General features: G+C 46.9%; 2 protein-coding genes across 7 annotated transcripts; one reads left to right on the top strand and one right to left on the bottom strand.

Moving 5' to 3' along the window:
* Positions 1–8,546: 8,546 nt before the first annotated feature.
* Positions 8,547–16,290, bottom strand: TMEM138 (transmembrane protein 138). Of its 4 annotated transcripts, none has more exons than XM_059931701.1 (5): positions 15,857–16,290; positions 13,995–14,259; positions 12,616–12,787; positions 11,219–11,294; positions 8,547–10,946 (listed from the first exon to the last, which is right to left on the bottom strand). In XM_059931701.1, the coding sequence occupies exons 2-5, from the start codon at positions 14,120–14,122 to the stop codon at positions 10,834–10,836; spliced, it is 489 nt and encodes a 162-aa protein (XP_059787684.1). In that variant the 5' UTR covers positions 14,123–14,259; positions 15,857–16,290; the 3' UTR covers positions 8,547–10,833. The 4 variants fall into 4 exon arrangements, with proteins under 4 accessions (XP_059787684.1, XP_059787683.1, XP_059787685.1 ...); XM_059931700.1 differs by having other exon boundaries at positions 13,995–14,256; XM_059931702.1 differs by lacking the exon at positions 15,857–16,290 and adding an exon at positions 15,640–15,846 and having other exon boundaries at positions 13,995–14,256.
* LOC132370848 (lysosomal membrane ascorbate-dependent ferrireductase CYB561A3) lies at positions 16,007–26,897 on the top strand. 3 transcript variants are annotated; one of them, XM_059931699.1, is made up of 8 exons: positions 16,007–16,266; positions 16,700–16,757; positions 18,823–18,930; positions 19,963–20,161; positions 22,938–23,146; positions 23,799–23,953; positions 24,688–24,844; positions 25,502–26,897. In XM_059931699.1, exons 4-8 carry the CDS (start codon positions 19,978–19,980, stop codon positions 25,523–25,525), a joined length of 729 nt encoding a protein of 242 aa, XP_059787682.1. In that variant the 5' UTR covers positions 16,007–16,266; positions 16,700–16,757; positions 18,823–18,930; positions 19,963–19,977; the 3' UTR covers positions 25,526–26,897. The 3 variants fall into 3 exon arrangements, with proteins under 3 accessions (XP_059787682.1, XP_059787681.1, XP_059787680.1); XM_059931698.1 differs by having other exon boundaries at positions 16,007–16,549; XM_059931697.1 differs by lacking the exon at positions 16,700–16,757 and having other exon boundaries at positions 16,007–16,549.
* Positions 26,898–27,186: the final 289 nt, after the last annotated feature.

Genomic DNA, 27,186 nt, shown 5'->3' with positions numbered 1-27,186 from the left:
TTTTGACTTATTAGTAAACTATAGAGAAAATTGAAAAAATAAAAAAATGAAATAAAATAAAATGAATAACCAACAAGGACCTACTGTATAGCACAGGGAACTCTGCTCAATGATATGTAACAACCTAAATGGGAAAAGAATTTGAAAAAGAATAGCTACATGTATATGTATAACTGAATCACTTTACTGTACACCTGAAACTAATGCAACATTGTTAATCACCTATACTCCAATATAAAATAAAAAGTTAAAAACAAAAAAACAAAAAAAAACAACGTGCAGGGGTTTCCCTGGTGGCGCAGTGGTTAAGAACCTGCCTGCCAATGCAGGGGACACGGGTTCGAGCCCTGGTCCAGGAAGATTCCACATTCCGTGGAGCATCTAAGCCCATGCGCCACAATTACTGAGCCTGCGCTCTAGAGCCCGTGAGCCACAACTACTGAGCCCACGTGCTACAACTACTGAAGTGCACGCGCTTAGAGCCCGTGCTCCACAACAAGACAAGCCACTGCAATGAGAAGCCCGCGCACCACAACAAAGAGTAGCCCCTACTTGCTGCAACTAGAGAAAGCCCGCGTGCAGCAATGAAGACCCAATGCAGCCAAAAATAAATAAATAAAATAAATAAATTTGTAAAAAAAAAAAAAAACATGTGCAGGGATGCTAGGGCCCAAGGCAGGCTGCCTCTCCCAATATCCAGTGCCCTTGGTAAATCAGTTATTTCTAGTAGGCTTTTGTGATTCTTTTGGGTTTTAATGTACATAATATCACATTATCAGAAAGTATAGTTTTACTTCTTCCTTTTCAATCCCTGTACCTTCAATTTCTTTTTATTACCTTATTGCACTGGCCAGGACCTTCAGTATAATGTTGAATAGAAGTGGTGATAATAGATATTCTTGTCTTACTCCTAACATCAGGGGAAAGTATTTATTTATTTAATAAATTTATTTTATTTTTGGCTGCATTGGGTCTTTGTGGCTTCGCGCGGGCTTTCTCTAGTTGCGGTGAGCAGGGGCTACTCTTCATTGTGGTGCTTGGGCTTCTCATTGCGGTGGCTTCTCTTGTTGTGGAGCATGGGCTCTAGGCATGCCGGCTTCAGTAGTTGTGGCACGTGAGCTCAGTAGTTGTGGCTCTCAGGCTCTAGAGTGCAGGCTCAGTAGTTGTGGCGCACGGGCTTAGTTGCTCCGCAGCATGTGGGATCTTCCCGGACCAGGGCTCAAACCCATGTCCCCTGCATTGTCAGGCAGATTCCCAACCACTGCGCCACCAGGGAAGTCCCTGATACATTTTATTGATACTGTCTCTGTATCTGTTGAGATGATCATGTGCTTTCCTCCCTTTATTCTGCTAATGCTATGAATTACATTGATTTGCAAAGGTATAATGAACCTTGCCTTCCTGGAAAGAAACCAATATGGTTGTGATATTGAACAGAAAAGAGTTGACATAGCAGGCCTGAGACTGCTATCCTTAGAAAGTCCTACTTGCAAGGTTGGCCTTTGCCTGGGTCTGGGAACTTGTATTTCAGAAGGGTTTCCACCAATCCAAAGCGTCTCACTGTCTCTAAAATGTTAGTACAAACTATGTGGTTTATGCTGAACACCTGCCTCCTTCTGGAGTCTGGAATTTTGGTACATGCTAACTATTCTTAGTTTGCAGAGAATTTTTATCATGAATGAGTGTTGAATTTTGTCACAGATACAGCTAATTAATGATCAAATGTTTTTTCCCCTTTATTCTACTGATTTGGTGAATTTCACTCATTGATTTTTAGTTGTTTTTTTTTTTGCTGCGCCATGCAGCATGGGGGATCTTAGTTCCCCGACCAGGGATGGAACCTGTGCCCCCTGCAGTGGAAGCAGAGTCTTAACCACTGGACTGCCAGGGAAGTCCCTGATTTTTAGATGTTAAACCAACCTTACATTCCTGGGATAAACTCCACTTGGTCAGTCTAGCTGAAGATTAATCAACTAACTTTTCAAAGAATTAACTTTTAGTTTCGTATATTTTTCTCTATTATTTACCCATGTTCTGTTTTTTTCTGGTTGTACATTTAGCCTTCTTTCTTTCTACTTACTTTGGGCTTAATTTGCTCTTTTTCTAGTTTAACGTGAAAACTTAGACCGTTGGTTTTAGATCTTTCTTCTTTTCTAATGAAAGCTGCATCATATGCATTTAAAATGTATTTTCATCACGATGTAGTTCCAAGTACTTTCTAATTTCTCTTATGGTTTCTTCTTTGGTCGATGATTATTTACAAGTGTATTATTTAACTTGTAAATATTTAATGGTTTCCTAGTGTGGCAGTTATCAACATATTGCTCCTCAGCTCCAGATAAACACTTCGGTACCTGTTCTGCGGTAATGGACTAGCCTGGAAGCATCTCTCCATTACAGTGAGCACAGTGTTAGGCTCTGTCAGTAGAGGGCACTGGATGGACACTGCAGGAAGAAAGGGGCTTTTCTTCCTGGTTCCAGCGTGCTGTGCTGTGATTTTTCTTGCTCCTGCTGCACAGTCTGTCAGAGGTGCATGTGTGTGGGGACTTCCACTGGTGCTCTGCCCCAGCTGCATGCCAAGGGGCTGTGGGGCTCACTGGTCTCCTAGGTGATCACCTTGCCTCTGCCCCACACCTGCAGCAGCATCCTGATCCCCTGTGTACCCCTGCCCACCAGCCTTGGCTCGCTGCACCCCAAAGGGTTGTTTCCCAGGGATTTTCTGGTGTGGACACCACACTCTCCAGACTCTGCCTCTGCAGCAGTGCCCCAGGTCCTCTGTAACCCACCCACCAGCCTTGGGTCACTTCATAAAAGTGAAGTTTCCTGGGGTCCCTCCCAACAGAGACATGGTGTGTTCCTCAGGGCGTTCTGCATAGCATTGCATCTGACCAAGATCCTCATTTCACAGCAAAGGAAGTGTGGCAACGGGCTTATGCCTGTGGAAATAACTGGTCTTACTACACATACTTTGTCACCTGGAATAAGGTGGTTTAATTGAAAAGTAGAATGGTTTACTGAAGACTCAGTTATGGCCCCAGTTGGGAGACAACACCCTGAAATGATGGGGCTTCTAATTTACAGAATGAAGTATGTCTTTGAATCAGAGACTATTATATGGTACTGTCAACCCCCTGGCCAGCACACATGGGTCCAGGAATCAAGGGGTGGGAGAGGAATGACTCCTCTCACTATTATACCTAATAACCCACCCACAGAGTTTTTGCCTCTTATCTTGAAAAATTAGAGCCTGCTGATTTGGGGATCTTAGTTCTCAAGTGAGTAATATTCCATAAGGGGACACAACAATGGTACCACTGAATTGGAAAATGAGATTGCCACCTGGCCAATTTGGGGTCCTTATGCCACTAAACCAATGACCCCCCCAAAAAAAAGGGGAGGGGGTTCCAACCTACTGGTTGGAATGACTGATCTGAGTCCCAAGGGGAAACTGGGCTGCTGCTACACAATGGAGGCAAGGAGGACTATGTCTGGAACCCAGAGGATTCTCTGGGGCACCTATTAGTATATCCATGGCCACCCCCAGAAGTAGGACTCAAATGATTTAGGAATGGGGGTTTGGGTCACTCTACCAGTTAAAGATCCCGTAGCAGCAGCAGAAGCTCTAGCTGAGGGCAAAGGAAATATGGAATGGGCAACTGAAGAAGCAAGCCATGGATATTAACTATGACCTTGTGAACAGTTACAAAAGTGACCAATTACAAAAACGAGGGCTGTGGTAGCTTTGTGTATGTTTCTTTGCTTCTTGTATGCATGTGTTTATTTGTATATACTGACCATTTTCTCCTTTTTACCTATTTACAATTTGTTGGAGGTCAACTTTATAATTTTTAAAAATAAATCTATATTTTACTTATGTATATTTGGCTGCATTGGGTCTTCATTGCTGCATGTAGGCTTTCTCTAGTTGTGGCGAGCGGGGGCTACTCTTCGTTGCGGTGCGCAGGCTTCTCATTGCAGTGGCTTCTCTTGTTGTGGAGCACGGGCTCTAGGCACACGGGCTTCAGTAGTTGTGGCACACGGGCTCAGCAGTTGTGGCACGTGGGCTCAATAGTTGTGGCTCACGGGCTCTAGAGCGCAGGCTCAGTAGGTGTGGCGCATGGGCTTAGTTGCTCTGTGGCATGTGGGATCTTCCCGGACCAGGGCTTGAACCTGTGTCCCCTGCATTGGCCGGCAGATTCTTAACCACTGCGCTACCAGGGAAGCCCCAACTTTATAATTTAATCTTTAGGTAATAGAACATTTAGTGGGACCACGACAAAATTTGTGGAGTAATTAATACAGTCAGTGATGGATACCGTGACTGTTGGGACTGTATGTCTTCTCATTTGGGGGGAGGAGTGAGAACGTCATTTTTAAGAAGGATAGATATATGTTGTTAGTAGGAATATGGAAGTTCAAATATGTGTAGAATGGTGCACGAAAAAAGATGGACATTACCTCCACATTCACCTGCAGAACCTGTCCTGTGATAGCGGTACTGGAATCAGCATTTCTCCCTTACAGTGAGCACAGTGGTAATCTCTATCAGTAGAGGGTGCTGGAGGGATACTGAAGGAAGGAAAGGGCTTGTCTTCCTGGCTCCAGTGAGCTCTGGTTTGCTTTTCCTTGCTCACGTGCTGTGGTCTATTAGGCGTGCAAGTGCGCTGTGTGAGGGGACACCTAGAATATCGGGTGGTGCTCTCCTCCAGCCACATGCCAAGAGAGGCGCTCCCTCGGCAACCTCGCAAACCTGGTCCACACCCGGTGACCACTTTGCTGTGGCCCTCCTGTCAAGGATACTGCACGCTCCAGGCCTTGCACCTGTGGCAACTCCCTAACTCTGTGCCCTTGCCCCCTCAGCCTTGTCTATCTATGCCCTGGATTGTTTTTCCCGAAGCCCGCCAGGCATGGACAGCGTGTGTGCACAGCGGTCCCCCAGTTCCACGTGTCTGCTCACCAACCTTGGCTTTTCTCCCCAGAGGGTGGATTCCCATGGTCCTCCACGCCCTGCGTGGACATCATACACTCCAGGCCTTGAGCACACAGGGCACTCCAACTCTTTTGGTGCCCCTGCCCAACAGCCTTGGCTCACCTGTGCCCTGGAGGGTTGTTTCCTGGGATCCTCCCTCTGTGGAAAATGTGTGCTCTGGGCTTGGTGCCTATAGGTTGTGTCCCTACGTTCCCTGTGCGCCTGCCCATCAGCCTCAGCTTGCCTGTGTCCTGGAGGGTTGTTTCTTGCTTGGCAACTGTGAACCAGCTCTGGCCTGGGCAAACCAGTGAACCTGTCCACCAGCCAGTAGGCTGCCATGAGGTCTGAACCCCAGCCTTGGGGGTGGGGGACCTATGAAGTTTGTCCTCAGCCCTCAGGTACCCTTTTAGAGTTCTCTTTACATCTTTATAGTTCTCCTTGTATAATTTAATGATTCTATATATTAACCCTGCCATGTTTAAGTTACTGGGGGGTTCCATCTCCTGATTGGACTTAGACTGAACCACCAAGCTATCTTATTGTTACTAATTTCTAACTCAATTCCATTATTGTCAGAGAACATACTCTTTATCCTTTTAATTTATTCCTTTAAATGTACTGAGAATTGTTTTATGGCTCAGCATGCGGCTTATACCGAATATTCTGTGTACTTGAAAAAAATCTGCATCTTATATTCATATGTATTATAAAAAAATTAATAGGAAAAACATTTAAAAATAGTCTTTATATTTACTCAGATACTATTTCTGATGTGCTCCATCCCTTTCTGAGGATCTGAGTTTCCTCTGTTATCACTCCCCTTCAAGCCAAATAACCCCTTTAACATTTCTTACAGCGTAGGATTGTTGGCAATGAATTCTCTTAGTTTTATCTGAAAACGTCTTTATTTCAACTTCTTTCTTGAAGTATATTTTTGGTAAATTTAGATTTCTGAGTTGACCTTTTTCTTGTAGCATTTTAGAGATGTCGTTACACTCTCCTCTGGCCTCTGATTTCTGATGAGAAGGCAGCTGTTAATTGTTGTTCCTCTGTATGTGGTGTGTTGTTTTCCTCTTGCTTTCAGGATTTGCTCTTCATCTTCAGCTTTCAGTAATTTGACTATGATGTTCCTAGATGTGGCCTTTCGGTGTTAATCAAGGTGGCTTTGTGGAGTATCTAAAATCTGTAAATTTCTTTCATCAAATTTGGGAAATTTTTGACTGTTTTTTAAAGATTTTTTTCTGCTCTCTTCCTTCTCTTTGCCTTCTAGGACTCCAATCACATATCTGTCAGACTGTTTGACCTTATCTAACTGGTCTGTGAGTCTTTTTTAAAAGTCCTTTTTTCCCTTTGTCCTACAGCATGGGTAATTTCTACTGGTTTATCTTCTAGTTCATTGACCCATTCTGTAATCACCTCTTTTGCTGTTAAATCCATCCATTTAATTTAAAAATTTTCAGTTACTGTGACTTTTATTTCCAGCGTTTCTATTTTTCAAGTCATTTGTTTCTATGCTCAGGTAGGTAGATTGCCTATCTTCTTATTCACTGAGAACATACTTTCATTGCTGCTATAATATCCTGGTATATTAATTCCAGCATCTGGATCACCTCAGTGTTGGTGTCAGTTTTCAATGTTAAACTGTGGAGACTCTGGTTTCTATTATTTGTCTCCAAAGAGTGATGGTTCTTTTATTAGGCAATTAGCTTGGGTGGATATACAGTGCAAATCACACTTATGGGGTGGCAGCTCCAACCTTAGTTTAGATTTTCAGTCTTTAGTTGAGCTGCCTTGAGTCTAATCGGCACATTTGTGGTCCAGAGTTTGGGCAGAGATGTGGGCAGACAGAACTTGGGGATTCCCCTCTCTCTGGCTCTTCCCTTCTGAGACTCCCATCTTTCCCTCCAGGGGCTTCAGTTGTCCTGGCTCAGTACTCGTACTGTGATTTTCCACCAGCATATTGTACCTACCACTTTGTCAGCTGCCAAGTTACAAGCAGCAAAAACAGGGAACTTCCTCTGCACAATCCTCTTCTGAGTGTGAACTCCCCACCAAACTTTTTGCTTCCCTTCATTCTCCAGTGTCTTCAAGTAGCTGTTTTTTGTATTTGTTGTTTGTGGAGGGATCATTCCCAAGCATCTTACTCAGTCCCTCGGTGTAGTTTAAATATTTAATCTATTTCCTCCATATTTCCCTCTATTTCTTGAGCATATCAATCAGTTGAAACTCCTTGTCAACTTTCTCCAATATCTGGCTCACCTGTTTCTATTTCCTACTTTTGCTCTGGTTTCAAATAATACCTCTTGACTTGCTAGTAATTTTTATTAGATCCAGAAATTGTGTATAAAAAAATTGGAGCATCTCTAGATGTTTTTTTGAAAAAATTTATTAATTTATTTATTTATGGCTGTGTTGGGTCTTCATTTCTGTGCGAGGGCTTTCTCTAGTTGCGGCAAGCGGGGGCCACTCTTCACCGCGGTGCGCGGGCCTCTCACTATCGCGGCCTCTCTTGTTGTGGAGCACAGGCTCCAGATGCGCAGGCTCAGTAATTGTGGCTCACAGGCCCAGTTGCTCTGCGGCATGTGGGATCTTCCCAGACCAGGGCTCGAACCCATGTCCCCTGCATTGGCAGGCAGATTCTCAACCACTGCGCCACCAGGGAAGCCCCTCTAGATGTTTTTTCTTCCACTCTTTCCTCTGCTACGCAAATAGAATGGGGGCCGATCACCTTAATCCACTCAGGGACTACATGGTCTGCGGCTACACTGTGAGTTTGATGAGCCTCAGTCTACCTGTTTCACCTTGTTCCTAGTAAGGAGCCCCCCTGAGCTTGCAACTGAAAGCCCTGTGTGTTCACCAGTCCCCTCCCCCTGGTGGGTCCTGAATTCTAATCATCAGCACAGTAAGCCTGCCAAAAATTCGATTCTGCTTTTCAGAGGTTTGAGGCTTAGCTTTCCATAGCCTCTGGCCCTACACAGCTTCAGAATTTTGTTAAGTATCTTGAACAGAAAATGTGTTGTTTTTAAGGCTCTTCCAGTCCCCAGCTTTGTTCCTCCAGTGTCGTGAGAGCACTAAGCTCAGCTGGCTTCTCTGGTCTCCGGCTGCAACCCTCTTGTCTGGGCAATGCTTGGATTCTCAGCCTCTTGCTCAAACCCAAGTCAGCAAATGCTCCCAGGGGAAAATGTGCTGCAAACTGTCAGCTCACGTCTCTATGATTCGCTCTACTTCAAAATTTTAGGTCTTTTAATCCTCTTTCCTTCAGCAATTCTCTAAGGCCTTTTATAAAGACAATTTTTGTATTTTATCTGGTTTTTCTAGTTCTTGAGTAGAGCATTGGGCAGCCAGAAGCAACTCCATGCTACTAAAAGTCTCTAAGCACTTTTAAAGTGTTTATTTTCTTCCTCTGATCTTTGAAAACTGACCGTCCCCAGGCAGTCAATTTATATCACAACTTAAAAATATATCCCTACTGCTAAGTGGAAAAAAAAAAAGCAAACTATGTTATGGCTTATTCCCCATAATCACAACTGTGTATAAAACATACATACTGTCAAAGATTTGAAATAAATAACTGGGGTTGGATATGGCAATTTATTTCTTTTGTAAAAATGTTTCTGAAATGTCCTATTGTCTGTAAGAGGTATGTAAGTAAATGTAGATTGTCAAGGAGGGGAGGGAGAAGGAACTCGGTGGTTGAGATATAGCCGTGGGAAGAATAACTGTATAAACCTTTTTATAACTTGAATTTTGTATCACATGAATGTATTAACTATTAAGGAAAAGAAAGAAAGGAAGAGAGGGAGGGAGGGAGGAGGGAGGAAGGAAGGAACACCACCCCTGGCCCGAGACTCCTAGGGCCACAAAGTGCCATTTATACTGTGAGTGAGGAAACAGGCATTTGGTTGTACTCACTAGCTGCAGACTACAGAGAACGGCCTAGCCCTGATTCCTTTTGGGACACAGAAAATTGCCTATCATCTTTCAGGGATTGTGATGAACAAAGGGGATTATGATATTCCTATTAAGAGCTTTTATGAAAATATTTTAAAAATTAGGCTATTAACTGTCATTTTTTTGTACAGATGAAGGTATAGTTAAGTATAGACAGTAGCTTTGTTAGGACTTTTTAGATCACTTCTTCCAATTATAGGATATGGGATCTTAGGTATTTTCTTTGAACGCTGTATCTTTTTAAAAAAATACCTGATAAATCTGGACAGCATGGCTGATTAACTAGTCTCTCTTTCCCCAGAACTTCATTCTAGCCTTCTAAACCAGGGGTAAGCATACCATGGCCTGGGGGCAAATCTAGCCTGTTTTGTATGGTCCTCAAGTTAAGATTAAATTTATATTTTCACATGGTCGAAAAAAAACCCAAAAGAACAATATTTTGTGACACAGGTCATTCATTTATGTATCATCTCTGGCTGCTTTCATGCTACAAGATGTCGGAGTTGAGTAATTGCAACAGAGGCCACACAGCCCTCAAAATCTAAAATATTTACTATTTGGCCTTTTACAGAAAGCTTGCCAACTCCTGGGCTAGAGTATCTCCAAATAATAAGTTTCACAGAGCAACTTTCTGGTGGGGTACACTGATTGAATTAATGGCCCTCTCTGTATCCATGTCTTGCCAGGAAACTTTGTAGCACTTTACCAGACACTGGGCTCAGTCACATGACTTGCTTTGACCTATGGGAGTCTGGAGACACAATACAAGTAGAGGCTTGAAATGGGATTGCACCCTAGGGCTTGTTCTCCAGCTCCCCTGCCACTGTCTGTAAACAGACCCAGGCAAGTCTGCTGGAGGATGTCATGTGAAGCAGAGTCATTCCAGCTGAGGCCAGCCTAAGTTAGCCAAGAATCAAGGATCTCAAGATCATCACACCTGCCTGCCTGACCCACAGCTGACCACAGACACATGTGCAAGCCCAGCAAAAATTACCCAAACCCAGACAGATCAGCTGATCCCCGACTCAAGAGCCACGGAACTGTTTATTGTTATATGCCACTTAAGTTTGGTGCTGGGTCTGTTATACAACATTATTCTGGCAGTAGAAAACTGATACTATGGGCACACAAACTTTTAAATTTCTTTTGCCAAAAGAGTCTAGGGAACATTTTTACTCTTCTGAGGGCAACTTAGGGCTCTGACAGGGGGAGAGATGAATAAAACACAGAAGTCTGGAACTCCAGGGATGGGCGTGGGGCATCAAATTACATCCTGAATTTCATCTTGTACTTACAATGGGATTCAGTAAATATCCGTATCTGCTCTGTGGCTCAATCTGCCACTGGACCGAGTAGATGCTAAGGCTGGGACTTGGCATGCCTCTTAACCACGAAGAGATCTAGCGAGGCAGAGACTCCATCATTTATGGGAAAGAATTTACTTCCTATTTATAAAATGTAGAAAAAGTACCTTGGGTATAAAATCTAAATGTCTGAGGTGTGATCAGTCAGGAGCCCAGAAAAGTCACTCTTTGCATCCTTCAGTCATCAGTGTGTAGTGCAAACGGAACAGGGGCTGGGAGTTCCTCCTGTACCGGGCTCAGTGGAAAGCTTCCCCAGGATAAAGCCACAGCGCCCTCTGTGAGGAAGAGGGGTAGAGAACAGGAAAGGAAAGGGGGCAGAGCTGCGGCAGGAGGCCGGGAAGGGATGGTGTACGGGAGTCTGTATTAGGGAACACTTTAATTTGCTAGAGGGAGGATCTTCCTTCTCAACTGCTGAACACAACTGGCCTGGGCCTGTCCTAGAAATGTCAGGCTGCTTCCTAGTGTACAGGGCTGACCACCCCCTCTGCAGAGCCCCAGATGTGGCTTCTGTCAGGAAGGAAAGGCATCCATCAGTGTGACAAGAAGTGGTCACCTTCGGACTTGCATGAACTCCTTGCGCAGCCATAAGGAGTCCTGGTAGAAGCGAGGATCACCCAGTCTCACAGCTGTCTGTTTGTAGAAGTAACAGTATAACACTGCCGCTGTGGATAATAAACAGAAAAGAAGCCTCAGGGATGCTCCTGAGTATTTGTTTCCGGGTAAGAACATAACTGGACGAGGCTGAGGGGCCCTGCTTCATGATTTCCCAGTGACTCCCAGAAAGGGCAGAGGGCAGTGGTCGCCCCTGTTCTTGGTGTGGCTGTCCCACTCATCCCACGCTGGTTGTGATGGGCTGGGAAGCCAGGATCAAGGCCCTGGCTGCCAGAGCCACAGGTGGGACCAAAGTGAGGCCTGAGGATGCTCTGGTCCTTACCTAGTCTCTGGAATACAAATAACGTTTGAAGTCCATCTGTCCAGACAAAGCAGTTGGAGTTTTTCCAGCGTAAGTTCTGAAGGAGACAAGAGAAATGTGAATGTACACAAGAGAAATGTGAATGGCTAGGTGAGGCCCTCACATCTCCAACTTGGTTAGCTGCAGAGATGCCACCTGGTTTAATATCAGGCTAATCTCACCCCCGTTCTTTCTTTCCACAAGCCCGAGGAGTGCTTCTCAAAGGAACCTCAAGTTCCCTTTTTTTGCTACAGAGAGAAAATTCTTGTAACTCTGAGGGAGGAAGTTTGAACTAAGCCATTTATTCCCTTTCATCCCGTAGCCTTTGCCGAGGAGAAATGATACACATTATCTCAGGAGTTCAGTATGGTCACTGTCTTGCCTTGGAAATCTCAGGCTCAGTTCCTGTCAGATAAAGGCTTGGTGCACTCAGGGCTTAATCAGATTAACAGCTTCACAGTACAAAGCCAGGACTATTTTGGCCCCAGGAACCAGAGCAGAGACAATCCTCTCTGGGAAGCACCTTGAGATTTCGGCACTGCTCTGCTTCTTCCCTGTGAGCTCCCTGTGATTCTCTCTGTGGAATCACAAGGGCAACCTAACGGGACGTTTGGTCTGAGAAGGTACCTTTAGTAAAGAAATGACTAGAGAACCCTGAGGTTTTAATATGTTCCATAAAATGAGTACATGAGAAGCACATGATACCCAAAGGGATGGAAGAATTTGTGAGGCAGAAGAAATCTGAGGGAATTCCCTGGCGGTCCAGTGGTTAGGACTCCGTGCTTCCGCTGCAGGGGGCAGGGGTTCAATCCCTGCTCAGGGAACTAAGATCCCACAAGCCATGCCACGTGGCCAAAACAACAACAACAACAAAAAACAAATCTGAAACCATGAAAACTGGATCTGCTCTGAGGCCTATGTTAGAACCAAAGGGAGGCATCTTGGGGGTCGGTTCTCCTAGTGTAAGTTATGGGGATGCATCAGAGGGCATGCAGCACTAAAGGGCCAGCGGCACTCCTGCCTGGCTATTTCCCATGGCACACTGATGCCTAAGAATGTGCTGTACCAACACTCACCTGCCCAAACAGCTAACGATGAAACAGATTCAACTTCCTGTTTTAGCCCTGGCAGGCCTTTTGGGGCAAAAGTGAATTGAATGTTCCAGAAGTGTCCCTGGACTCTTGGATAAGGCTGTTCTTCAACATATAAGGTTGGATAAAAGTGCCTTATGAAATTCTCATGTGTCTAGCTTCAGGCTGGACCACATTCATTTCACCTGTTTCTTATCAAGGACTCTGTGAGATACAAACATCCAGAGATTCTGGGTTCCCACAGAAAAGCATTCCTAGCCCTTTAAGGATTCAGAGCCTCACTCTTACCATGACCCAGACATGAAGGGAGATGCTGAGGGCGAAGTACACAGCCGTCAGGATGATGGTCCCTTTGAACTTATGGAAGAGGAGGTTGACCAGGCCAGCCTGGAAGACGAAGGTGTTGAAGAACATGAGGAAAATGATGATGATGTTGAAGAGGACTGCAATATCCTGGATGCTGCAGACACAGAAAACAAAAGGACAGCCAAATGGAGGCCTGGGGAGGACCCAAGAGCCAGCCCTGAGCCCTAAGGGACACCATGGAGTTGGTCCTTCCTTGTTATATATAGTCCTCTGAAACCCCCCCAGAGGTAGTTTGGGTTTTGGACCCCAAATGACACGAAGCTAAAACTACCCGCTGGCGCCATCAGTTGAGTGGCAGTCTATGGACAAGGCTTTCCTGCTGACACTCCCAACTCAACAAAGCTCCCAGGCACCTGTGAGAAGCAGCTAGTTGCCTCCCTGTATCCAGAAAATGCCAGCCCTGTCTGTCACATAACCTGGTCCTGTCAGACGTTTTCCTCTAGCAAGACAGCAATGCACTTTCCCTCATCTGTGCACGCCTGGCTGCCTTAGTGCCATTCATGTCTCAGTGCAAATGTCCCCTCTTCAAAAAGACTTTTCTTTCACCCCACTACCTAAAGTAGCCTTTCCCTCCCCACCCCAGGTACTTTATATCCATTGTATAACATTTATTACTATTTAAAATTATCTTTTTTACTTTTTAAAATGTATTTGTTGTCTCTCTCCACTAGAATGGAAACTTCATCAAAGGAAGAACTTGTCAGGTTCACCACTGTAACTAGAACACTGGCAGGCTGATGAACACTTGCTGAGTGAAGGAAGACAGTGTCTAAGACTGTGGTTTTCTGTTTAGAACTTGCCTCATGGAGACTAAAAATCACTGTGGAGGGAAAGTGCCAATAGCTTCCATCCTACGGGATGCATATATGTTATTAATATGATTATCCTTACCTGGGGCCATGGCAGTGAAAGTGCCGAGTACAGCAGTGAAGACCCCGAGTCCTAACCAGTGGACCGCCAGGGAAGTCCCTGATTACCCTTTTTACCTGACATTTTGTAACCCTCTTTCATGGCACTGTAAGACAATATTTCTACTTGAAGATGGAGAAAATGACAGTGTCAGCAATCTGGCCCTCATTTTCAATGTGCACTGCTCCCTGTGTCCCAAACCCTTGTTAGAAGTATATCAAAACAGGCCCATGTCTATGGACCACGACATGTCTATAGACCATGGAGCACCCAGGACAAAGTGCAATTTTATTCTCCCTGATATTTCTCTATTAATAACTTTAAAATGCTAAATTATGATTGTCAGGGACTTCAGACTGCTTGGGTTGAGCTGTCCCACCCACTGAACTTACATGAAGAGCACCAGCTGTATGACAGGAGCCATTCGGAGTAGCTCCGAGAAGGAATTGACAAAGAGGTCATAGGACAGCAGCAGGAACTGCAGGGAGAGCACCAGGCTATAGTTACTGGTCTGGAGCATCTTCCTTCTATCTTGGGCCCCCAAGGGCACATTCCACAGCTCCCAGAAAGCAGTCCTAGTACTCTCCCAGGCACTGAGGGAGAAGCTATAGTTCCTCAGAATCAGAGCTGTTTCTCTTGCTCTCAGACAAGGGCCTACTGATGCAAAAAAAAAAAAAAAAAAAAAAGGAGGTTAGAAATTCATTAATACATATTTACCGAGGACTTATTATGTGCCAGGCACCATTCTAGGTGCTTGGGATACATCAATGAACAAAACCAACAACAACAAAAAAAACCCCAACTGGTCACTCCTTCCAGGGACCCTCACCCTCAAACCTTTTTCCATGCCTGGAACCCTCTAAATGTAGAGCTCTTTCTAAACACTTTTGAGTCCAAAGGAATCTAGGGATACTACACACAGTGACTGTCTGGTCACGTAACAATACTAATTCTATTACTAACTGCAGCAGCAAAACCTTTGTATATCACTTACAATATTGCTTACAATTCTAAGCACTAACATTACTTAAATCTCTCAATAACCCTTGAGATAGAAGACACACTATTACTCTCCCCATTTTACAGAGGGGACAATTGAGGCCCAGGGAGGTAAAATAATTTGTCCAAGTTCACACTGCTAATAAGTGGCAGAGCTAGCATTCAGATCTAGGCAGTCTTGGTCCAGAGCCTGTGCTCTTAACTACTGCACAAAGCTGCCTCTTACATAACTGACAGGTTTATATGTAACTAGGCGGGAAAAACAAACGCTGGCATAGGAGAAGTGGGAAGTGGTATAGGCAGAAAAAGCTGAGAGGAAACAGTGCTCTCCTAACGTTTACGATTATGGTAGCAACACAGTGGCACCAGGTAAGGGGAGCTGGGCTTTTATTTTCATTTATTCCAAGACCCAGAAGCTGCTTTGGGGGTGTCCTGTGACCCCCTCCAGCTGGATCAAATCTATAAACAAATTTCAGAATGCTTCGAAGTGTTACAGAATGATTCAATTAACATCGGTAAAATGTTGCAGTTTACAAACTCTTCATATTCATTTCCTTATTTAATCCTACACCCATCTTGAGACGTAGCCGTTCTTACGCTTATTACCCCACTTTACACAGAGGCTCTGAGAAGCTGCGGAACCTCGTCCATCTCACCTGATGGAGAAGTCCCACTTTAGTGGATGTACGAAGGTGCTTTTCTCTGAACCTAGTCTCCTTATTCATCAAATAATATCGATAGCTATCACCTACATACCGGCACCATGATAAATTTGTCAACCAAGACAATTTCCTTTAATCCTCGCAACTACTCTGCAAGGTGGGAAAGAATTATCCTCATTCTACAGGCAAGGACACAGGGTCAGAGTTCAAGTCGTTCCTCCATGTTGCAGGTGAGCAGAGCCAGGATTCACAACTAGGTGTGAAAACAAAGCCCGTGCTCTTAACTACTACTTCACAGGCCACCACAGAAGGCTGCTGTGAGGATCCGTTATATAGAGCCGCCCACCGCCATCTCTACGGGAAGGATGACCATCACCTCGGGTTAGGGCAGCGGTGATTCCCAAGGTAATGAAGCGGTCTTCGCAGTTTGTCTACCGCTATCTGCCACGTTCTCTCTGTCCCCTGAGTAATATTCCTCCTCACCCTTCCTAATCCACTTTAAAATAGGGCTGCCTTAGCAAAAAACCAAAACCAAAGCAATTAACAAAATTCCGACTTCGGCCACTTTACCCACTCCTCCTCAGCGCTCTCACCTAGAAGGCCCAACGTCGGTTGTCACGGGGACACCGTCCTGGCTTCCGGAAACCGGTTTTAAATTCCGGAAGTAGATGGCTGACGCGGGCTCCGTCTGCGCCGTGCTACCCGCTTGTCCTCAGCTTTTTCTCCCCGCTCTATGGCCCGCCCGGTCGCCATGTTTGGGCCCCCGTATGCCTGGGCCCGCCCCTCTCTAAGCGTCGCTGCGCCCTGTTCCAGGGCTCCCAGCTGCGGGCCAAGGCCTCCTGCCCCTAGGGCCAGCCCCTGGCCAGAGGCTTCGCGTCGGCCCGAACATTTCTGCTTCTAGAGAATCTAGGGGGTGGGGGTGAGGGACAGGACCGATCCGTGACGGCGTTCCTGGTCCCTGGAAGCCCGGGCTTGGGGAAGAAACGCCCGCGGAGGAACTGGAGTTAGTGTCAGCACCTTGTCAGCAGGCAACCCCGCGGCTCTGGACTTCATTTCCCAGGCGGCCGCGCGCGGGCGCGCGCGCGACCGGAAGTGCTCTAAGCCTATAAGGTGATGGAGCGGCCCCGGTAGTTGGCTGTACAGCGGCTGTGACTGGTGATAGCGGGCGTTTCTGAGAGTCTCTCACTCCATCTCCCAGGAGCCTCGGGAGCGGCGGGCCCGGCGCTGGGTGGCAAGAGGCGGGTCTTGGAGACCACAGTACCCCTGCGTTCCACTGTGGTTCGGGGGTGAGAAAGAGCCCGGGCTGGGAGTTCAGGGACCTGGGTTCGAGTGCTGGCTCTGCTACTGCCTCGCTTCGCGCTGTCGCGACCCCTCGCTCGGCCTCAGTTTTCTCTTTTAGGAAATGGACATCGTTCTCTGTGCCCTTCCTTCCACAGGTGGTGGAAGGAAGCTCTTTGGAAAGCACAGAAGCTCTTCGGAAGTCGCAGTCAGCAGGTGGAGCCCCTCGCCTTAATTTGCACCCAAGGTTAGCTGGGACCAAGGGTTCTTGGTCCCGGCGGAGGAGTCAGGGATCGGTCCCCGGGTTCCTGGAACCCTTCTCTGGACACCTGAGGCCGACCAGAGCGCAGTACGAAAGGCGGGGCTGTAATCACTCTGGTGCTAAGGAGGGCCTTGCTTATCTACCCCCTGAGTGGCATTTAGGGCCCCTCACTCCTGAGTCTCTGACTTAACGGAAGCTACGTTTGGAAGTGAGGAGTCCTTGGAGCACAGGGGGAGTGAACCTGGAGCCTTGTACCAGCTCGGCCACTCACCGTGGCCAAGTCACTTTCCTTCTTTGGGACCGAATATTTTTGATCCGTAATGTAAGAGTTCAGGACTTGAGCCCTAAATCTGGTTCTCAGGATTCCTAAAGCCCGCACCATTCATCTGAGAAGTGGGAGCAACAAACAGACTTCCTGTTCCTTCATCTATTTGCAGTTCTAAATAACTGTGGAAGGGTTTGGAATAGAGCCTTTTCCTAAGGCTAGGGCCAAGTAGGATATACCCGTTTCCTACCCCAGGGCCTCATCTGTTTTAGTGCAGCCTGGGAGAATCCTTTTTGCTAAGGGATTGAGAAGTGTATTAGGTTGGAGAGTAGACTCCTTAGATCAGGGTCAACAAACATGACCCACAGGCCAAATCTGGCCGGCCTAAATGGTTTTTACATTTTTCAATGATTGAAAAAAAAAAGAAAAGGATATTTTGTGACATGTGGAAATGATATAAAGACTGAAATTTCATTGTCCATAAATAAAGTTTTTTTGAACATAGCTCATGTTCGTTTGTGAAGGTATTATTTATGATTGCTCTTGCAATACATCAGCAGAGTTGATGACATAGTTGTGACAAACTGTATGGCCTGCAAAATCTAAAATATTTACCATTCTGGCCCTTTACAGGAGTTCACCGACTTTTGTCTTAGAATGTGTCTCTACAAGTGAGGGCAGAATAGGACTGGTGGGCACATCCTGAAATCTTAGCACATCCTGTTCTCTTGGAATAAATGAGAGGATATCCTTAGCATTTGGATTGCAATTTTCACTGCATTCTTCCTTTTTCTCTCCTTTTGTTCTCTATTTCGAGCAGAGGGAGGGCTTGTCTGTGTACTGTTGGTAAAACATTCCAGCCATCTGTCAGGGAAGTGTCCCCATTGTCTTTTCCAAGTCTGTCCCAGAGCAGTAATCCAGGACCTCTTCTAGGGGGGTAGATGTGGTCCCTTTTGGATTATATTTTCTTTTTTCCTCTTGCAAAGGGGGAAAAAAAAAAAAAGTAGATATTATTCAGTGGCTGGAGCCTGCTGACCGAGAGCTCCTTTGTGCTGACACTCACTGGGGGTATGATTGAACCTCTGGTGACCTGAAACTTCCGCTGCCCTTACAGGAACTAAGGGGATAACTCTGAGGCTGGGTAGCAAATCTCTGAGCTCAGTAGCTAAGGCAGAAAGCTTCCAGAAATCAGGTGGCATGATTTTCTCCCTCCAACCTCTTGGAAGCTTATTTTTTCCCCCAGACCTCAGATCTTGCTTTCTCAGAGATTACTGCCACCTTGGATCTCTTTGTGAGAGCTCAGCATCTGTTTGTGGTTAGGTGGACACCTGGCATGGAGAGAGTTGGCACGACATGGAATTGGGGCCACTGAGAGGCCTGGGCAGCCATGGGGGCCATGAGCTTGAGGTTTTTGTTAGTCATTAGGATGAAATGCTGTAACAATACTAAGAAAATTACAATACTGTACTCTCACAATGTGCTTACATACATTTTCTCGACCCTCTGACAACCTGTGGTCAAATTAAACACATGGGCTTTGAAACCGAACAGACAAGGGTTTGAAACTCCCTGCCCACTTACTGGGTCCTATTTAATCTCTCTGAGCCTTAGTTTCCTCATCTGTAAAATGGGGATAACTCCTCACGGGGTTGTCAAGATGAGTAGATGGGATCATGTGTGTAAGGTTCTGGTGTGGTGTTTGCTCATAGCTGCCTTTCAGTAAGTTATATCCTATTGCCATGGCTTTCTTTCAGATGAGAAGACTGAGTCCTACAAATGTTAAGTGATTTGCTCAAGGAGCCTCAGAGCATAAGAATTGGAGTCCAGGCCACCACTCTGTCAGCCTGCAACTAGGTATAAAGGTGAGGGTCAAGTGTTTTATCTCCTTGGGAGTTCTTGGGGATTTCAGGGGCGTCTTCTCTGTTAGCTGGTTCAGATTGAGGGACCTCAACTGCAGGAAGCCACTGTGTCAGCTTCTTGGCCTGAGTCCACGGGGCAGTGTGCCTGTCTCGAGAGCTGTGCCCGTGCTGAAAGCAGGGGCGTCCTGTGGCTTTGCAGACTGCCTGCCAACTCACGCCCACTTGCCTGGCTTTTAAGAGCAGCTGCTTAGGGGGCTAGGCATTCACCATGCCTGAAACCAGAGTTGGTTTCTGAGTTTATCAGGTACACGTGGAAACCTCAAGATAAACTCTTGCTTTCTAGATCATGAGTTCTTGCTTCCTCTTTTCTCCTCTGGACTTTCCCCAGAGAAGAGAAAGCAGAAGTTTCAGGTCTGGAGACAGCTGGGGGGCTTTTGCTCAATTAAAGGTGTGGCGAATGGGGACTCTGAAGACCCCACCTTACCTCCCAATGGGAGGATTAGCCCATAGAAGTCACAGTCTGGGGAAGAACTTTGCTGCAGAAGTGGGATCCTATAGCGCTTTCTCCCAAGTGGCCTAATAGTAGTGTGAAGATTGTGATTTTTGCCTCCTTACGTTAGAACTGAAGGCCTGGGCATTTGTGTGATCTAGCCTGGATTTTGATTTCTGTCCTTTCTTTTCATGGGGAGTGGGGTTATAATTCTTTACCTTCTGGTCCTGTGAGGGGAGACGCATCCTAGGGCTCTGCATCTCGAGCCTTGGCATCCAGCCACAGCAGAGGAGGCCTCTCTCCAGGGCCAGCCCTAGGCCCAAGCTGGCTGCACTGTATGCTGCCGGGTGCTGGGGCGGGGCCTCACTCATTGTTCATAACCAGAGATTGGGTTCACCCAGCCATCAAGGCTTCATGGGACAGTGCCCAGGCTGATGGCAGGGGAACCACCCTTCCGGCCAAGAGCAAGGTCAACGTTACCTCCTTTAGCCTGCGTGTGGGGTGCACCCGAGCCAACAGGGACGTGTGATTTCTGCTTCCTCTAGGAGTGCTTGATCAGAATGGCTGTGGGATGGTTTTATCTGTCTGTCATGGTGCTGTGCTCCCTGGGCTCGATGTGCATCCTCTCCACCATCTATTGGATGCGGTACTGGCAAGGTGGCTTTGCCTGGGATGGCACCATGCTCATGTTCAACTGGCACCCGGTGCTCATGGTTACGGGCATGGTGGTGGTCTACAGTGCTGGTGAGTACAGGTCAGCAGAGGAGACATGGTGTGGCCTGGGCCCATACAGGGCAGCGCTGTCCCTCTCCATCCTGGCCTGTGTTACTGTCGGGTTCAGGGCTATGGGGGGTGGGGTGGGGTGGGTTGTTTTGGGGCCCAGGTGTCATTTGGAGGAAGAAGTCGTGCAAACGGGAGCATCTGAGAAGGGTAGCTTCATGGATACTCTTGGACAGGGGTTGGCGGACTTTTCCTGTTAAAGGCCAGACAGTAAATACTTTAGGCTTTGCAAGCCCTATGATCTGTGTTGCAACTACTCAGCTCTGCTACTGTGTTGTGAGAGCAGCCATGGACAACACGGAAACGTGTAGCTGTGTTCTGATAAAACTTTATTTATAGTGGTGGGGGGAGGAGAGAAATAGGTGAGGGAGAGCAAGAGGTACTGACTTCCAGTTGCAAAACAAATGAGGCACAGGTACAGTGTAGGGAATGTGGCCAATAATTATGTAATATCTTTGTATGGTGATGATCATAACTAGACCTATCATGGTGATCACTTTGAAATGTACAGAAACATTGAATGACTATGTTGTGTAACAGGAAGTAACATAGTGCTGTAGGTCAATTATACCTCAAAAACAAACAAACTCATAGTAAAAGATATCAGATTTATGGTTACCAGGGGTGGGGGGAGGGGGAATTGGGTGAAGGCAGTCAAAAGGTACAAACCTCCAGTTTTAAGATAAATAAGTACTAGGGATGTAATGTACAACATGATAAATATAATGAACCCTGCTGTATGTTATATATGAAAGCTGTTAAGAGAGTAAATCCAAAGAGTTTTTATCACAAGAAAAAAGTTTTTTTCTATTTTTTAAATTTTGTATCTATATAAGAAGATGGATGTTCACTAAACTTATTGTGGTAATCATTCCATGATGTATGTAAGGCAGACCATTACGCTCTACACAAACTTATGCAGTGCTGTATGTCAGTTATATCTCAATAAAACTGGGAAAAAATAAGTAAAATTTTTAAAATTAATGTTATTTAAAGTATTATTTAATATCAAATATAATTTGATAATAGCATCCATAAGCATTAATTACCTAGGCATAAATCTAACAAAAGCCATATAAGGTTTCTACAGAGAAAAATATAAAACTGTATTGAAATTAAAGAAGCCCTAAATAAATGGAGGGATATACTACTGTGTAAGTGGATTGGAAGACTAAACATTGTAAAGATGTAAATTCTCCTGAAATCGTTTTGTAGGTTAATTTCAACCCCAAGGTCTCAGTGCTTATTTTTGTGAAAACTGACAATCAGACTGAATTATCTTGAAATGCAAAGGGCCAAGATTAGTCAAGAAGGTTTTGAAAAAGAGCAGAGTTGGAGGGCTTACTCTCCCATCTATTCAGGTTTATTATAAAGCTACTGTAATTAAGACAGCGTGGGACCTACTGTATAGCACAGGGAACTCTGCTCAATACTCTGTAATGGCCTATATGGGAAAAGAATCTAAAAAATAGTGGATATATATAAATGTATAACTGACTCACTTCGCTGTACACCTGGAACTAATACAACATTGTAAATCAGCTGTATTCCAATTAAAAAAAAAAGTGTGGTAGTGATAAGTGAATAGACAAGTGAGGAAAGGTAGCTCTGCAGAGCTGTGGGACAAGATGTTCTTTTCAATAAATGATGTTTAGTCATACGGAGTAAAAACACTTTATTCACAAAGATCGGCAGCGGGCTGGACCCGGCCTGTGAGCGGCAGTCCGCCAGCCCTTGCTCTAGGGAGCAGGACGCTGAAGCCTCTCGTGGCACAGTCAGGTCCTTACCTGAGGGATCTTCTTACTCCTGCCAGACCCATCCTTGCCCCATGCATTCAGAGGCAGGCCTTGGGGCCCAGGTGAGTTCATTTTCTCCACCTGTAAAATGGGAATAATGATGACATTGATAATAGCAGCTTACCCCGTGTACTTTGGATACATCCTCCCATTTTTGTTCTTACAGGAAGCTTGTGAGGCGGGCTCTATTGTTGCCTCCATTTTACAGATGAGGAAACTGAGATTTAGAAAGATGCCAAATAGCTGAGAGGAAGAAACTGGATTTGGACCTCGGTTATCTAACCTTAAAGCCCGTGTCCTTGACAACTCACTTCAGTTTTGAGAATTCATTTGGTTAGATGAAATAATGAATGTGACATTGCTTTTCAACCTGTAAAACTGTATACAAGTGGCATTTATTATTGTTATGACAGAATGGCAAGTCCATGAAACCTGTTCTACCCCCCCCGACCTTTCTTAAATTGAAGTATAGTTGATTTACAGTGTTGTGTTTTCTGGTGTACAGCAAAGTGATTCAGATATATATATGTGTGTGTGTGTGTATATATATATATATATGTATATACACATATATATGTATATATTTTCAGATTCTTTTCCATTATAGCTTATTACAAGATATTGAATATAGTTGCCTGTGCTATACAGTAGGGACCTGTTTCTTTTATATATAGTAGTTTGTATCTGCTAATCCCAGACGCCTAGTTTGTCCCTCCTCCTGCTCCTCCCCTTTATCATGGTCCCTCCTCTCCCCACTTCATGGCTGATGGCTGTACCAGAAATGACGCAAGGATGGAAGATGCTGAGGAGCTGACACTGACGTCCTAGCATTTCCTTCTTCTCTTGTTGGGAGGCTGTCTGGGATCACGACAGGGTAATTCCCCTAGTGCACGGGTGAGCACAGGGGAAGAGGCCGCGCCCTGGGACTGCTCTCTCTCCTACAGCATCGCTGGTCTACCGCCTGCCCCAGTCATGGGTAGGGCCCAAGCTGCCCTGGAAATTCGGCCACGCAGCCATGCACCTGCTGGCCTTCATCCTGACTGTACTGGGGCTGCACGCCGTCTTTGACTTCCACAACCAGAGAAAGATCCCCAATCTCTACTCCCTGCACAGCTGGCTGGGCATCACCACCGTCTTCCTCTTCGCCTGTCAGGTGGGTACTCTCTGTTCTCCTTTGGATTCCCACAGCTGCCAGCTCTGGTTGGGGCTTCACTTGCATCAGCACCAAATATCCCTTGTGCTTACTGGCTGGAGACAGTCTTGCAGGGCACATCCTGTAGGATCGGCAGCTTGAAGGGCTGTGGGAGATTGGTGGTTCCCGAATTCACCCTGTTCCTGCTTGTACCCCTCACACGGCCCACCTGTGGTGCTGGAGCGCTCTAAGCTAACTCTGTCACAGCACGCACCACACTGACTAAATCATCTTTTCTGCCCTCTTCTCTCCCTGCTTTCTGTGAACCAGAAGCAATTCTAGAAGTAGTATCCGTATTCTGATGTCAGCCCTGTACAAATGAGGAGTTTTGTGAGCCAGGGAAGGAAGGAAGCAGAGACAAGGATGGCTGGGTTTGCGGGAGACTGGGGATAGCTAAGCATTTCATGTAGGTAACATTCCTACATTCCTTTGTGTAAGACAAGCAGACCCCAGTGAGGAGGCCAGGTGTGGTGCTGGGGCAATGCCTGGTGGGAGGTTTGAGCTGGGAGAGAAGGGCAAAGGTTCACTGATGGGTGGGAGGCACTGGTGGGTGGGATGACCTGGCGTGCCTTTGGTCACACACAGTACAATCAGGTACTTCCTGTGTCCACAGTGGTCCTTGGGCTTTGCGGTCTTCCTGCTGCCCTGGGCGTCCGTGCAGCTGCGCAGCCTCCTTAAACCCATCCATGTCTTCTTTGGAGCCTCCATTCTCTCTCTGGCCATTGCATCTGTCATTTCCGGCATTAATGAGAAGCTTTTCTTCAGTCTGTGAGTGGGACGGGGCCCCCAACTCTAAGGTGGAGGGGAAGGAATAGGGTCTTCAGAAGATGCACTCGATGATCATAGGACCCATCCAAGGGAGGAAAGCTTTTGGGATGGGGCTCATTCCTGATCTGGAAGGTTAATGGAATTGGTCTTTCTTTAGGCTGAGATTGGTAAACTGGTCAGCAAATACTTACCCAGCATCAAAGTGATTTAGAACCTAGTCTGTGGCAGAAACTATTCTAAACATCTTAAATTTAATCCTCTAACTGCCCTACAACATTTGTTGTCATTGCCACTTATACATTAGGGAACAGAGGCACAGAGAGGTTTAGTAATGCACCTAAGGGCACACAGCCAGTAAGTGGCAGAGCTTTGTGTTAGGACTAGAGCCTGCATGCCTAACCACTACCATTCTCCGTTCTTTGAAGTAGTGGGGGTGCACTGAAAAGCAAACAAGATTTGAGGTCAGACCTGGGTATAGATCTTGGCTGTGCCATTTCCTAGTTATGTAACTCTGGACAAGTTCATTTCATGTCTGGAAGCTTTAGCTTCCTCACAGGGAAAAAGCATTCTGCAGACACTTGTCATGGCAGAGACTTGGAAAGTATGTTAATATTCCAGGTCACAGCAGGTCCTGGGAAGCTTTTCTCATCCTCTGTTAGCGGCACTGAGTCTCTCATTGGGCAAAAACAGGTAGAAAAGTTTCTTGAGCGCCCACATTGTTTTGTCATCCTCAGGAAAAATGGCACCAACTCGTACTCCAGCCTGCCCAGTGAGGCCGTCTTTGCCAACTGCTCTGGGATGCTGGTGGTGGTCTTCGGGCTGCTGGTGCTCTATATCCTACTGGCTTCGTCTTGGAAACGCCCAGAGCTGGGGATGCAGGCCGAAAGACAGGTATGGGGTTTTGGTCTCCCATTCCAGGTTGGGGTAGGCCGGGTCTAGGGAAGGGTCACCCAGTAAAGACTTGGGCTTTGCCAGGAAGACCAACCCAGTAACGTGGTGGGAAACCAAGTTGCTTGAAGGTGGGGTTAGGCTGGCTGATGGGGGAGCACCGGAATCAACCCAGCACCTCCCGGCCGTTGCAGCAAGTGCAGCTGCTTAGGCTCAGGCTCCTGGGGGCCTGTCCACTGGGAGAGGATGGGGGTTACTCCCCTCCCCAAATTGCTGTGCTTTCATGAGGGGAAGTGTAGCCTTATCTTCTCCAAGGACGGGCTTGAGCATGATGAGGGGGGTATGGTAATTTCTACTTCTTCAGCTTTAGGGCTCATCTAGTGGGATGGGAGCTTATCTAGTTGGTGCTTGGTGACAATTTGAGTGCTTGGAGCAGGTTTTGCCTGTTCTTGGCCACGCAGGCACCTGAGGGACATGGTGAGATGGGGTTGTGTATTGGCTGAGGGGACTTCGGAGCTTCTCTGAAAGGTGTGGTGGCATGGGCTGGGACTCGCCCTGCAGGTTGGGGTCTGAGCATTTCAGGCCTGGCATGACTCCTGCAGGTCAGGGGCCATTTTGATGTTATGCCATTCACCTGCGTGCATCTGCCTGTCTTTCCAGGCCCTGTTGCACGGCGGGGAGTGAAGCAGGAAGGGGCTGCCAGGAGCAGTTGGTGGTGCGGTCTGGACTCCTTCAGCTCTGCTCTCCCTGGGGCTCTCGTCCAGTCTCCCCTCGCCTCTGTGGTGGACCTGCTCTCTCCCCAGCTTGCTGCCCACATGCTTTCCTTGGTGTCTTTGGCTTCTCCACCTCTTCTTGGCACTGACTTCTCAGGTTGTTCGTTTACCCCAGGCCCTCCTTGCCCTGGCTGCTCACGCCGCTCCTGCTCGTATGAAGTCAAGCTCATTTCCCCTCGCACCCCTAGGGGTGTGGTAGAGAATCCCGAGAGCTCAGCTGACCTGGGAATCAAGTGCAATCCATACCGTGAAAAGTGAGGGAGCCGATGCTTCCTCGGCTTTCCCTTGAAGTTTAGGCCGCTGCCCCGGGCCAGGCTTCATCTGCTCTGTTACCTCCATCCAGCCCATCTGGACACAAGGCTGGGCGGGAACACGGTGAGGCGATGGAAGGACAGGGGAGAACGGCAGAGCTGCTTCTGCAGAGGAGAAGCTGAGGAGCTGGCCGCTCGCTGTTGTTTCCCGTCGCTGCACTCTGTGTCGACGTGTGTTGTATGTGCCCTTCTAGCTGCTGCTACAACTGGAGCCTGGATCCCGGCCCTTCCCTATGACGGACGGGCTGTCAGACAGCCTTATGAGCCCTGGTAACCTGCTCTCCCACGAACAGCCTGTCCCACGGAGCAGTAGCAGGGGTGCCTCGAGCCTCCTTTCCTTTCCCTCATCGGGTCCAGGCTTGCCTGCGTGTCCCCGGGCAGGTTCAACCTTGCTCTCTCGGCAGGGCACTTGCTCAGCTATTTTCACTCTCCAGCTTGCCACGAAACGTGCCAAAGTCGTGGTGCATTGTACCCAGCAGAGCCCTGGGAGCTAGGCCACCTCCAGAGGCGTTCCTCACTGAGCGTCCAAGTGCCTCACTTGCCCCCACGATGGCTACGTGCCTGGCACACCCAGTCTCGGGTGTGATGCCAGAGTGTGCCACTGCTCTTCCGACGAGACTGTGGTGGCGTCTTGCTCCTCTCCTAAGTGTTGGCACTGCCCTCTCCAAATAAGCCCTGCCAGGTCCCAGGCTCCATACTGCTGTGCTTAGGTGACAAGCAGCATGACACCTGGGGTCCCGAGTGGGCCTTACTCCCTGGCAGGGGCCACGAGGCTGACTGTCCACCCCACCCACATGGCCAGATGCTGGCAGGAGGACTATGACAGAACTTCTCAAGTGGCTGAAGCCCTCAAAAGCCACTGGGATGACTGCCAGGCACCTTGGTCATAGGACCAGCTCCCCCTCTTTCGGCATGGGTAGGCATTTCACTTACGAAGCTTGATTTTCATTAAACATGTTTTTAAGAATCAAAGCCTTCTCTGCTGAAATGACACTGTGGTTAAGTGAGCTCTGGGCAACTTGCAGAAGCCTCGGGCTAGTTCTGACCCTCAGACCCGGAAATGGGCAGACCTGAAGACACCAAAGAACCGCATGACTGTCTTCTTGGAACCACATGTGACTCTTGGTTCGTGTGCGTGTCTTTAATAGTGAATGGCCCTTGAGCACTTGATTATCTTACAAGGAAGGAGATGTTTCCTATTTCATAATCTGAAACACAACACTCAAAAAGGGTAAGTGACTTGCCCAAGGTCACCCAGCCA

Source organism: Balaenoptera ricei, chromosome 8 (genome assembly GCF_028023285.1).
Source record: "Balaenoptera ricei isolate mBalRic1 chromosome 8, mBalRic1.hap2, whole genome shotgun sequence".
NCBI classification, from domain to species: Eukaryota; Metazoa; Chordata; class Mammalia; order Artiodactyla; family Balaenopteridae; genus Balaenoptera; species Balaenoptera ricei.
This window is presented reverse-complemented; position numbering and strand designations above follow the sequence as displayed.

Excerpts from the sequence above, each read along its gene's own strand:
- TMEM138 (XM_059931701.1), bottom strand. The coding sequence starts at position 14,122 with ATGCTCCAGACCAGTAACTATAGCCTGGTGCTCTCCCTGCAGTTCCTG. Across the intron at positions 12,788-13,994 it reads ATACAGCTGGTGCTCTTCAT|CATCCAGGATATTGCAGTCC; the intron begins GTAAGTTCAGTG and ends CTGTGTCTGCAG. Across the intron at positions 11,295-12,615 it reads CCCTTCATGTCTGGGTCATG|AACTTACGCTGGAAAAACTC; the intron begins GTAAGAGTGAGG and ends TGTCTCCTTCAG.
- LOC132370848 (XM_059931699.1), top strand. The coding sequence starts at position 19,978 with ATGGCTGTGGGATGGTTTTATCTGTCTGTCATGGTGCTGTGCTCCCTG. Across the intron at positions 20,162-22,937 it reads GGTGGTGGTCTACAGTGCTG|CATCGCTGGTCTACCGCCTG; the intron begins GTGAGTACAGGT and ends TCTCTCCTACAG. Across the intron at positions 24,845-25,501 it reads GGATGCAGGCCGAAAGACAG|GCCCTGTTGCACGGCGGGGA; the intron begins GTATGGGGTTTT and ends CTGTCTTTCCAG.